This window comes from Rhynchophorus ferrugineus, unplaced genomic scaffold, assembly GCF_030347505.1.
Source record: "Rhynchophorus ferrugineus isolate W39M unplaced genomic scaffold, kcgeb_rfMv2 rfM4, whole genome shotgun sequence".
In the NCBI taxonomy this organism is placed as follows: domain Eukaryota; kingdom Metazoa; phylum Arthropoda; class Insecta; order Coleoptera; family Curculionidae; genus Rhynchophorus; species Rhynchophorus ferrugineus.
The window spans coordinates 41,430,559-41,444,260 of NW_027472583.1; the positions used below are offsets into that span (position 1 = coordinate 41,430,559).

General features: G+C 34.5%; 1 protein-coding gene across 2 annotated transcripts; it reads right to left on the minus strand.

Moving 5' to 3' along the window:
• Positions 1 to 1,443: 1,443 nt before the first annotated feature.
• Hrd3 (HMG-coA reductase degradation 3) lies at positions 1,444 to 13,624 on the minus strand. Of its 2 annotated transcripts, none has more exons than XM_076403241.1 (12): positions 13,068 to 13,624; positions 12,844 to 12,981; positions 12,576 to 12,779; positions 12,306 to 12,494; positions 12,095 to 12,246; positions 11,917 to 12,042; positions 11,544 to 11,772; positions 4,957 to 5,156; positions 4,692 to 4,898; positions 4,429 to 4,604; positions 1,802 to 1,904; positions 1,444 to 1,751 (listed from the first exon to the last, which is right to left on the minus strand). In XM_076403241.1, the coding sequence occupies exons 1-12, from the start codon at positions 13,309 to 13,311 to the stop codon at positions 1,614 to 1,616; spliced, it is 2,106 nt and encodes a 701-aa protein (XP_076259356.1). In that variant the 5' UTR covers positions 13,312 to 13,624; the 3' UTR covers positions 1,444 to 1,613. The 2 variants fall into 2 exon arrangements, with proteins under 2 accessions (XP_076259356.1, XP_076259355.1); XM_076403240.1 differs by having other exon boundaries at positions 12,844 to 13,011.
• Between the last annotated feature and the right edge of the window lie 78 nt (positions 13,625 to 13,702).

Below are 13,702 nucleotides of genomic sequence, written 5' to 3' on the forward strand. Positions count from 1 at the left end.
GTTTTTTTTTCACCAACTAAGCTTTATCCTAGCTGAACCTACTGCTAAAAGTAGGTGCCAAACCAAGGTTCTCAGTGTTAAGCCTTCTGACCAACTTAGATACTATCCTAGAAGACATCTCGTCTTACTCAGCCTGGTTACTAACGTCACTGGAGTGTTTATTCTCTGTCAGACTTACACTATGGTAATTGATTATATTATTGTTATATGATTATGATGTTCAAAAGGCACTGACTCTACTGATACATATCCAGACATCGTTTGTGAAATTATTAAATACATAGACCATGATGTTGTTTTGATGTTTTTGAGAACTCCATGATGTTTTACAAAGTAAGTCCACCCCAATTACTATCGTCAGCTGTAACACGCTATAGGAGGTTCTTCAAAAAAGAAAAACCACGATGGCGAATGTACCACTCCGCTATAAGTTCAATCAACTTTCGTTTTACAACTATTCTTTTATGAGCTACCTAAAAATCTCATTTATTAAACTTTCGTAATAAAATTCAACAGTTAAAATTAATGGAGCAGCATTACTATAGGTTTCCAAAAGTGTTTGGTAGACCTCGGCAATAGATTGCTTTAAATTAAATAAGGAAAAGAATTAGTGCTGCTGATACATTTAATACGCTCCATTTTTAGAGCATGCAAACAATAAGCAAAACCTTTATTTAATGACTACACTTTTATGTCTATGCAAATTTGGCAAACGGACAGTGTGTGGTCTTCATTAAAGAAAGCAATAACAGTTTCAAAATTGAAAAAAGGGTCAAATGATAGTCAAAACTGTAAAAATAATCAAGGAATGACCGTTTATGAAAATTATATAAATGAGACTAAAAAGAACTCGAAAAGAAACAAGCAGTTTTCAGGAAGATTGCAACAGAACCGTGGTTATGTATATAAAACTTCAAGGAACGTGCTAGGTCCGAAAAGCGAGCAGTTGTTATTTACTTTTGTTCGGCTTTCGATTACATTCACCGGCACTCACATTTGTCAATTTTGCTCCTTAAAGACCCCACCTAAAAACTATTACACTCCAGGTGTCTCTGGCTACAAAACGTACGAAACGTTTTGTTGGGTTGCCTTGCGATGCTATCCATCATGATGGAATCAATTATATAAAGAAAACATATATTCTTTGAGCATTCTTTACGATATAATTCGATATGCCGTAGAACCATATGAATGAAATATAAAGGTGTTGACCACTGATGAATTACTTGTGATTATAAATATTAACGGCACCCAGTTAGAGCAAGTGTATATACTTCTGATCAGTAACATAAATAATAGAGGTCGGAACATGTTTATTTCATTCACCATACAGTGTGGCAAGATTGAAAATGCAAAAATTACCACTATACATTGTCAAAAGTGTTTCTGAATATTCTGAAATATAAAGTATATGCTATGTTTGCATAAAAAAACACAATAGAGTACTTTATGGTAAACATAAAAATTAATTTTATTAGTATTAGATATATCTAACAAAATCGATAATATTTACAAAAATAAGGTACCATGACAACAAAATTGTAAATGAGGCATTGTGTTAACAATTGAATTCTAGAGACTGACAAAATTTAATATAGAATCGACCATTACAATTAAACTATCGGAGGTTCGTTTTGAGGCCTTCTAAAATAAACTATAGTGGCTAAAAGAGCTAGAAGCGCTGAAAGAAGATAAAGGTCCCAGTCTGCTACCAGTGAATCTGTTATGTGTATTGCGTTATTCAGAGGACTCTAGAAAAAAAATTATGTATTAAAAAATTCTTAGCAAAAGAACAACTTACTTCTTTAATTTTCTCTAAACTAAACATCAAATTTAGTTTTAATAGCGCTAAAGCTACTGGTACTTTTGCTTCTCCGCTAGTATCCGCAGCCATATCATAGCATCTGAAAATTATTTCTTAAAATATATTCATAATGCGTAGGTAAACTATACCTACTGGAAGTAGAATGATATATTATGATCAAAGCTCACCATAATAAACTTTAGCATTATCTTTCTCTTCTTTTCTCTTATTTTTATTAACCATGTCTAATTAATAAAAATATGAGTACTAGTTTTAAAAATGACGATTTTGAAAGAAACGATTAAAAACATGAAAGGAAGCGAGTAAAGTGTATGTCCAACTGTCTCAAGTACATGGATAAGTGTAAACAATTGAGTTTTATTTAATATATCAGCTGAGATGTGTTGAATGTATACTATGAGGTCTAATAAAACCAACACTCCTGATTTTTTCTAAAGATATGATAAAACCGCCTTTTATAAAAGCCGTAAAAGAAAATTTAAAGACGATTCAATAAAATGTTCTACCCCGCCATTTATACCGGTTGATGGCTAACCTGATCGAGCAGCTCGTTATCAAATCAGTCGGATCTTGGATCGACCGTAAAAGATGTTGCCTGAAAAATAGAGGAAAAAAATAGCCCTCAATTGACAATACATGGATTAAAATAATGTTGAATTCAATTCTGAAAAACTTATTAAAAAGCTTAGAAAATTCTTACACAATGGCAAATTTTGCAAATAAAGGTGATGTATATTTCTCTCATATTCTCAAGTTTTCAGCTAAATACTGGCATTTAGCAGAGCAAGCGGATTCCCCATTACTGTATAGGACAATACATTTTCATGATGTACACTGAATTTCTTGGCACTTTATTGAAAAAATTAGACAATTTAAATTATCAGACATTCAACAATTAGACAATTCTCAACCTCCATAGAATCAAGATGTGTTTTTCCATTCTCCAAAACAACTCTACAAATATTATTTTTGTTGAAGTTTTGTTTGTTATTTTTTGAAGGGAACAAGTCTCGACTCTACGAATGTTGAGACCGAACTGGGATATATAAAATGAGCAAATTGAGCTCAACACTCAAATATGTTTCGGATGGAATTCCACAGGGTAGTACTTGGAACATTTGCCGACGACAGAGTAATGTAATTAAACATGTAACCCTATCTAAAGCTGTAGAAAATGTACAAGTAGCGATCAATAAGATCTGTGAATAGACTAAAGACTGGAAAATAGATCTAAATCTGCCCGTGTTAATTTTGCGTTACGGCGAAATGACAAAAATAATTATCTCACTCAACGGATGCCCTATTCCTCAAGCAGGATCAGCTAAATCCGTCGGAATACATCTCAACGGTAGGTTAAATTGGAAACATAATTTTAGGCAAAAAGCAGAGCAGATTTGACTCAAAATCAAGCAACTGATACAACATACTGGTTAGTCGGAAGATACTGTCAACTTGACCTAAAATCAAAGAGATTGGTTTATCAATCAATCAAAAAGCCAATTTGGACCTGGGGATGCACACGACAGGAAGTGCACGTGAACAACACGCAGGAAATCTGATTCCGAAGCGATATTCAAGCGAACCAAACCGCATGAACTTGTTTAGTGTATAAGGATATCCTTAATTTTAGATTAAGTAGTTTTGTTTTATTTTAATTTAGGAAATACATACTGATGTATTAACCCCATACTCGCCTTGCTTGAGTATTATGCAAGCACAACAGAACAGTAGTAATAAATTAATTTGTAAATTAAGATTGTACTAAGCACATCTAATGTAAGCTGTAATTACTTAAAAAAATCAATATACAAAACAAAGAAACAACATTTAATGAAGGTTATTATTTGTAATAGAAAAATATTGATGCATTCTACTTTTTGTAAATTAGTCATGTTTCACAAATTGAATCAAATATTCTTGTGAAATGAATATAGATGAAAATGAAAAGAATGATGAATGAGAGAAAAAAAAGTTGATATATTATGAGACTAATTAAAACACCAGGGTGTAATCTGGCTAATGCATGTAGTGGGAAGCGAACGGATCGATATGTCAACTATAACAATAGGATAGGTGTCAGCAGTAAAGAAAGGAAAATAAAGATCGAAATGATTATTCAAAGTAAAATATTATTCCTTAGAAACAAGAAAGGTACGGTATTAAATAAGAAAAAAATTATACAATCACTACAGAACGGCGTGAAAATCTGTAAAATATTTAAATAAAGACTAGACGAATGATTCAAACAACTTAACTTCTTTATAAGCGGCTATACTCGATACAATTTATCAGGCGTTATGCCAGTCATTTGTTCATAGTATAGATAATTCAGAGACCTTCTTTTCTGTATCTAATCAAGTTGTCATTTCCTTTTACACCATAGCTAATGGACGTATAAAACAAATCCCCAAACGTCGATTTACAACTTTCTTCACAATCACACACACTCACTCATGACTTTTTAAAAAAAACCCTAAGTTTATTCAATAAAAACTCTAAAACCACCCACCTCAATTTCTGAAATACCACACTAATAAACAACTATTTTACTGCATAATTCTAGCTTAACTATAATGCTATAATGTTTTAAGTTGACCCCTCACCTTTTAGCTAAATGTATGTCCTTTTCGAGTCCCAGTCCTTGTTCATGCATATAACCCAAATTAAATAAAGCTTGGGCGTTGTGTTGTTGCTCGGCGGCGATTCTATATTGAAAAGCTGCTGTTTCATAGTCAACAGATGTACCCAAACCATAATAGTAATAATCCCCTAATTTGACCTATAACAAATAGTTTTTCAAAACTATATATTGAATCCATAATGTCAATCAAAGATGTTTTCTTTTTAATATTATTTTAGTACCAACCTGTGCGGCAGAATAACCCTGGGCAGCAGCCCTAGACCAGTAAAGCAACGCTCTAACCAAGGCCTCCTGCTTATCTAACATTGGAATTTCTCCTCTATCAAGCATAAAAGCAGCATTGCTCTGAGCTACTTCATAGCCAAGATCGGCTAAAAGGGCATACTGAACGTAAGCTTGATTTGCACGACCATCTTTGTAATCTGAATGTGCCTGTAAATCAATTAAATATAATTCCAGCTAAATTATTTTGCGTAGAAGTATTCTAAACCTGCATGAGCAGTTCGCCCCAGCGTCCTCGTTCGGCAACGTTTTTAAATAATTCAACAGCAGTAGTACAGGATCGCAGCATTCCAGTTCCTTTGGCATGCATCTGACCTAAGTTGTAATAAGCTAGGACGTGACCAGACTGTGACGCCAACGAGAAATATTTGTTAGCCAATTTATAATCTTTCCTTACTCCTAACCCCCCTAGAAATTGATATAAGATAGTAAATATAATAGTATATAGTGTAATAGTATGGAGTATAATTGTATTTACAAAACTAACGAACTTCTTTGCTTACAATAAAATAATTTCTAATAAGCAAATGCTAATATAATCATAATCACCATTAATATTTTATCAATAGTGAAAATCCAATAACAACTAGGAATTAATCTCAGTTACTAGCTATGGCATTATTACGTGTATAATAAAGATTGTGTGCCAGCATTCTGAAAAATCAGCTAACGTCGACAAATATAGTGGGTAGTAATTCAGCGGCGTTGGTTTATTCTTAATTCTTAACTTCTGATTATGTTCGACGTTCAACGATGTACAGTTGATACGATTTGATTGTTATCTCATAAAAAATTAGCCCTAATGGAATGGTGTGGCTACCGATATGAAATTTGCTGCCTTGAAACGTGAATTTACAGACTGAGTGGTAAGAGTAAATTTCCCAACAACAATATTAATAAAGTGGATGGAACTTTCATAAAGCCGCACGATAAGCATCTAGAGAGCGATGATAACTGAAACCACTGAAATAGACAAAGTAAAAGCATATTTTGTTAAAGCCAAAGGTGCCAGTCTGCCCAATAGGCAATAAGTATTTCTTATGTTTGTATATATATATATATATATATATATATATATATATATATATATATATATATATATATACACACACACATATATATATATATATATATATATATATATATATATATATATATATATATATATATATATATATATATATATATATATATATACACACACATATATATATATATATATATATATATATATACACACACACACATATATATATATATATATATATATATATATATATATATATATATATATATGGCATATAGAAAATCACTTCATTAAGCTCCTGTATAAAAAAACTATCTTAATTAATTAGTCTTATTCTAAAGTCTATATATGTTCAATAATCAGACCAGATGGTGTTAAACGTTTTAGTCTACGCAGCATCAACAATAGCACGCAACACTTTATTTTGGAACCGTTGAATGATGGATATATTAGATTTCCTAGCTGTACCCCATAGTTGGATTCCATATGACCAGATAGGCTTGCAATACACCAATACCTTGTTATCTAATGATAACTTAGATTTGCGCTCGATGAGCCAATACATTTAATATAATTTAAGTCCAAGTTGTTTTCGTTTAGAGAGTATGTACTTCTTCCAGGTTAGGCGTCGATCTAAATTCATACCAAGATATTTACCATCCTCAGCTTGGGGGAGTTGACGAATAGTCCACAACGAATAGTCTTAGTCTCAGTTGGTGTCAAATTTCCAAAGTATTCTTGAATGTCTTGGTTTTGTCGATTATGGATCAGCTCTTTCAGCTCTTTTATTGTCTTATTAAATTTCCTTTTATTCTCTTCAATTCTTAGCTCAGAGAAGGGGGTTTGGTGAAACTTTGATGGTAATTTTTGAAGGAACTGTTACTATTATTGGTGAATGATTAGAAGACAAATCAAAACATGATTCTGCGCGACGCTTTTTTGTAACAACATTTTTTGTAATACAGAAATCTATAGTATCGGATTTTTTATTTCTGTCTGATGGCCATTATGCCGGTTCACCAGTAGAGATATGTTGTAGATTATCTGTCTTCATCGCTTTTAGCAGCTCTCTTTTTGGTTATTATTCTTGAACCCCACATTAAATGTTTTGTATTGTAATCTCTTTCGACTATAAATATATTACCTAGCGTACTAAATAAAGCTTGAAAGTGTTCTGCCTTGTTAATGTATGTTTGTTGTTAAATGTTATGTTTAAGAGGGCAATAAACCGCAGACATTGTTAATGGTCCATGGACTTATATTAACGTTATACTGGTTGCTTGCAGGTATACTTTGCTGAATTTTTCTTTTTCGAAATGCTTTATATTATCTCGAATGATTATTGCTGTACCTCCATGTGTTTTATCATCTAGGTGATTTTTATGATTAATCGATAAAGTGAAATATGTTTCAGAAACCATCATAATATTAATATTTTGTTCAGTTACGAACATGGTTAGTTCCCTGGCGTGTTCCCTGACCTATGCAGTGCTACAGCTGCTGCAAGTTCGGCCATACGGAGAAGAACTGCAGGTCCAAGGAACCCACCTGCTACGTATGCGGTGGGGTACACGAAGGGAAGACGTGCAAAGCCACGAAAAAGAGTTGCACGAACTGCATAAAGGCAGGTACAAAGGTGGGAACCAACCACAGGGCCACCGACTACCAATGCCCAGTGTACAAGAAACAGCAGAGTGTGAAGTAAAAAGATGAACCAACTACGGATGGTAATGAAAATCCTACAAGTCAACGTGGGAAAAGGAATCAGTGCAACCGCACTGGTCAGAGAAAAAGCGGCAAGGGAAGGATTAGAGGTAGTCCTAATCCAGGAACCAACGCCGAGAACACAGGCATGGGAAGGTTGGAAACTCACGAGAAAGATGACGGGAAGCAAAACCCAAATCTGGACCAGAGAAAAAATCCAGTCCCTACTGATAGAGGAGTTGTGAACAAAAAACGTGACAACAATTGCGATAGACGACGTCCTGATAACAAACGTCTACGAGGAACCAGGTGAGGCGGCGCTAAGGGGGAAACCGCATACCAAATGAGCTCCTGAAGAATGTTTGGATTTCGAAAAAACACGAGTTCCTGACGCTATACACGAATTGTTACAATGCGGGATATTTCCCAAAGATATAGAAAAAGGCGAACCTGTGCTGGCTAAAAAAAGCGACGGAGGCGAACGACCCATCAGCCTCCTACCAACGCTAGAACTTAATACTAGACAAAGTACTTAATCAGAGACTCCAGGCAATGGCGGAAAAATGGAGTTACGACACAAGGTAGTACGGTTTCAGAAAAAAAAACAGGTCAACCGTACAAGCCGTGAGTAATCTACTGAAATGGATCAACACCGAAAAAGAACAAGGGAAACACGTTCTAATGATGAAGTTGGACCTTAGGAACGCTTTCAACAGAGCAACCCAGCTTTGGGGAACATTGCGCAGAAGAAGCAACCCGCGGGCACCAGAGGTTATGCGTCAAATATACGACAGGGTTATAAAACCCGCAGTATTATATGGCGCAGAAATATGGGGATACAAGGCCTCGATGGGAAAGGGCTAGGACAGAGCTAGCAGCAGTACAAAGAACTGCACTGTTAGCAATCACCGGCACTTATCGAACCACATCGAACGACGCTCTGCAGGTAATAGCAGGCACACCACCCTATACCTGAAAGCCGAGATCCAGGGGTGAGCTGCAGAAAAATACGGATACCCCAACGGGCCAAAAAGATTAGAACCGAAGGAAATGCCATGGCCATGGGAGGAATCGTGGGAAAATCGGACGAACAGCGTCGAAACCACCAAAATATGAACAAACGCTAGTGCCAAAGAAGGGAAAACAGGCATAGGAATAGTGATACAGACAGGAACAGACGCCAAGGAAGAAATGGGTCTTAGAATAAAACACGAATCGAGCTCCGGAGCGGCAGAATTCGTGGCGATACAGAAAGCCATAGAACTGGTACGGGACATAAGCCTCCCGGGACCAATCACCATACGAACGGACAGTTCCGTTAAGAAACGAAGACGGGCTAGTCGATGAGGAAACTGTTGCAAAGATCAACGTTTGGGCCGAAACGGTGATCGATTTTAAAAAACGGGATAGCCAGAACAGCAGCCAGGAGGAGATACATGCAGGCACGCAAGAAAGCAGCCAAGCTAGAGACCAGGGCGTGAACATGAGAGGGAACTAAGGGAATAAAAAGCGCAGTAACGACGCGACGGTACCGAACAGGCGCTCGGAGACTTATTCGTGAACTGTTACGGAAATTTTATATAGGAATGACCAGCTCAGAGCTTTAACAAGCACCAGAGCCAATGACAAATGGTCTACAATTCAAATTGTACTCATTTGATCCATTAGTTTGGCCATCATGTTTTCTAATTTAGTTTCTGCTGTAGTTGTTTGTGAACTCCGCAGCCCTTGTAATTCGCTGGATGATTGCCATTACAGGTATTTTACGAATCTAAATAATTTGTTGTAAGTTTTTGTGTGCTCGTGCGCTTGCCACCTTGTGTATTGTGGTACTGTTCTTTTTGCATGTGGTGGTTTGACTTTAATAATATTGTTTCCATTTGATTTTATGTCAATATAGAACATAGACAGTGGTTTCTTTGTCATACGATTTCGTATATTGTGATTATTTACGACCTCGTGACCTTATTCAGCTAGGGCTACCTTGATGGTGTTCTCGAGTGGTGTAATCTTTTTAGTACAAATTTGAATGTCCTCTTGGATTTTGACCTGAATGTATGGTACTGGGTATTTCTTTGGTCTAATTCTTTCACTAGAATTTTAAAGTGCTTCGCATTGAACAATCGGATATTTATTGTTTCATAGCTCACTGTTTTGATTATGTATTTGGTAGTGATGGTTTTCAATAGGTAGCGGCTGTGTTTTATTACTCCTACCTTATAAACTGTTATTGGTGGTGGTTTGGGAACAACTTTTTCAAGGCTTGGTTGTATATTGGTTTCGATTTCTTCCGATAGGTCGCTAAGACTGTTTTTTTGTTTCTATTGGTTTCTGTAATGTAATGTGAGGTAATTTCTTCATCTGTGCTTCTCAATCGTTTTTTGTTTATGACTAGTCCATTCTTTTTGTGGGGTTTGTGTTATCGATGATTGTTCCAATCTTGTACCAGAGTGTGCAGGTGATTGGGCATTTTTAAATTGTTATTTTTTTTTACTTCCAAGAGATAAAAAAATAAAATAAAAAATACAATGTTTATTTCAGGCACTTCATTTTTCACTCACGTATTATTTTTTTAGACTAGTTTGTTTACCCAATAATAATATTCTTGGAAAATAAATTGTAAGGACTGTAGAAAAAATTAAGTATAAACATTAAGTAAAACATTTTTAAAAACGGGTCTTTTGTATGGGGTCACGTAAACGCCTATTCACTACACTTTAGGTCCACTGAGAGACTGCTCTTAACATGAAAAAGGACCATAATAGTTAATTACAGAACACTACAAGAGTTGGAAACAAGATGTACCTTTTGTCAACTACCACTCAGTAATCTGTAACTTTTGAATTTTTGATATTTTTTGGCCTCCAGACTTAAGAAGGCAAATTCTAAATGTTTCCCGTTGAAATCTACATATTCTAGTGATTATGTTAAAAATGATTATTCCACTAAGGTGCTACAATCAGCGCAGAGATGAGGAATAAATTATGAGACGAAAATTACAATGGTTTGGGAATGTTTATTGGACGAAGGGTGAACGAATTTCTTACAAATTACTGTCTAAACTGGTAATTTCTTACAAAAAGGCATGTATCCGTGATGGTAGACCGTCATCAATGGCAAAGCTTTGTGAAGAATCTTTGAACTCTTGCTGTACCAATTGCCACAGTATTGGTTAAAAAGTCATTACAACCGAGCGTCGGCTATGAATAATGATGTGTATAATTTAATTTTTACATAAACTCATAATCATGTTCCAGAGGGGTTTGTATCCATGATTATTGCAGTGCAGTATGAGGGTCATTCTATCGCCTTAACAACTACGCCAATTACTTTCTTTTGCTATACAAAAACAGACAAACTTATACTTGAAAATAATGTCCTTTTTTTTATAACCTTATGGGATCTTTCAGATAACATGCAAATACCGCCGTAAAGAAATTTATATTTCCCGTCATCTTTCAGCATTTTGAACTGTTTAACCCACTAAAGTGCACTACAATGACTGGAATAAATGGTAATCAGATGAGACTATGTCTAGTGAATATTCTGATCAAGGAAATTCTGGAACATTTTGGAACATACAATTTGAGGTGAGACTGAGCATTATCATTCTGCAATATAACTTCATAAAGTATCTCAATTTGTTCAGCTATTGGCTGGAGGTTTCCACAGCTATATCCTGATTACTTTTCGGAAGCTCCTTTCGGAAAATCTTTAAGTAGGTGTCCTATTTTGCAGTTGATAGCCTAGCACCTTTCAAAATCTGGTAGAATTGTCATATAAAATATAATTTTCATCATAATTTTCAACCTCTTAAGGCTGTATAGGTTCGTGAGACAAATCAAAACTTAAAATATGTGTACCAATAATTACACCTTTAATAAGACAAAATGTCAACAAGAACACTAAAAATCGATTCCTGTACTTTAAAAAAACACTGTAAATTTGATGGTGTTAACATTCGTCTGTAATTGGTATTTACCCTCTATTATTGATGTTATAGCAAAAAAATATAAAAGTTAATATATGTACCTAGAATATTGTTAAAATCTAAAATATCATACCAAAATGCATATTGCCCAGCTGTAATTGACCATCAACCCATCCTTGATCAGCAGCTGCTTGGAAATATTTGTAAGCTTTATCATAATCCTTTTCCACTCCTCTCCCATATAAATACATTAAACCTAAACCACTAAGACCAACAGGATTGTTTAGTTCCGCCGCTTTCTTGAAGTATTTGAAAGCAGTTTCATTATTTGCTTCTACTTCATCACTACCATCCAAGTAAATCTATAAGTATATCTTTTAAATACATATGCTTAAAATCTATAAATTTTTATTACACTAATATAAATATATTTTTTTAAAAGGGCTTTATGTAAATAATAATATATAATATAATTATATAATAATTTATGTAAATAAATGGCATACCTTGCCTAAATATGCCATAGCCATAGGACTTCCAGCTTCTGCTGCTTGAGTGAAATAATGCATGGCTTTTTGATAATCTAAATCAATTCCTCGACCACCCTGATAGTGTAATTGTCCCAGTCCAACCTGAAAGATGAAATTATTTGAGAAGATATCAGAATTAAAGGAAGTCATATACCTGAGCTTGCATGTCACCCTTTTCAGCTAATAGCTGGTAATATTCAAAAAGATCATTATCTAAAATACCAGAAGTATAACCATTTTCTAGCTCATCCAACAGGCGAATCCTTTGAATAGCAGCACCACCACTAAATGATACTCCTTGACTAACTAAAAAATAGTATTTTAAAAATATTAACTTACAAACTTAACAACTGTATTCCTCAAACCTTTATCGGCCACTTGCCTATAAAAGTCAAGAGCTTTTTCACAACTAAGGCTTACACTGATTCCTGAAAGATATCTATAACCTAAAGCCATTTGTGCCCAGGTATTTCCACCCAAAGCACCAAAAGTATAGTGCACAAGAGCTTTAGCCTGACTGACATTTACTGTTAAACCAGATGCATATAAGAACCCTTAAAAATGAAATAATTACTTATATAAGTATAATTTAGTTAAATTATTTAAGAACTAAAATATGAACTCAATTTTCCTACCTAACCCCATATGTCCATCAGGATTTCCATATTCAGCCAACTCTTTAAACATTTCTTTTGCAACTGAAATATCTTGTTTAAGAGGTGTACCAAACAATTTTGACCATGCCACAAGAGCCTTGGCTTCAAGATTCCCTTTATTTGAAGCCTCTATCAGTAACTGATAAGATTTAATTTTATCAGGTTTTATTTTATTGAGCATAGCTATAAATATCAAAGATAACAATAAGAAAGAAACTATACTATATCACTCTAAAAAACTATTTACCAGCAGCTGTTTCATAAATTTTCTTTCCCTCAAGTTGTTCACCAGTCAATTCTTCCTTAACAGCCGCTGAAGCAGGCAAAGGTGGCAAGTCATCATCATCTAAATCCCCGATATCACTTAGGACTTCAATATCTTTCACTAGAGCATCAATTGTAGAGGACATCATGACTATTATTATTTCAATACTTAATTTAATATATTTGTATAAAATATTACATATATACCTTTTGTAGTATCTTTGTCTTTGGCGAGATCTGGAATGGGTTCTATACGAATCTCTGTATTTGCATCTATATCATGCACAGTACCAATAAATTCTTTTTGGCTTTCAGTCTTCGTTTCTTTGCTCGTAACATCATCATTATCGTCTCCTTTTTTTTTATCATCAGGGGGGCCTTGCGCAAATTCTTCGGAAAATTCGCAGCAAACAAGCACGATTAACAACAAGACAATAAGTCTACAGTTCATTGTTATTCAATACTTTTGAAAAACCATCACAAAAACACTTTTGCTTTTATCACCTACGTGTCCCATACAAAACGTCACCCAATTTTTACCTGTTATCGCAATTTAAACGATAAATTTTGGTAAAAATCAGACATATTGTGTTTATTTATAAATGCTTAGGTTAATTAATAAACCAAGCGGCTTAATATTGGTTGATTTTTGGATAAATAATTCGATCGAAAAACGTCCAAAATGATTACAGGAAGAAAACAAAAATTGTTTGCGAAATTGAACTGCTAAGACATGTGTCATTTAGACATCAAAAGATCCATGTAAACTACTTTCTGAATAGGTAAAATGAACCGTTAAAAAGTCATTATTTTCAATTTACTGTCTTAATAAAAGAAAAGCA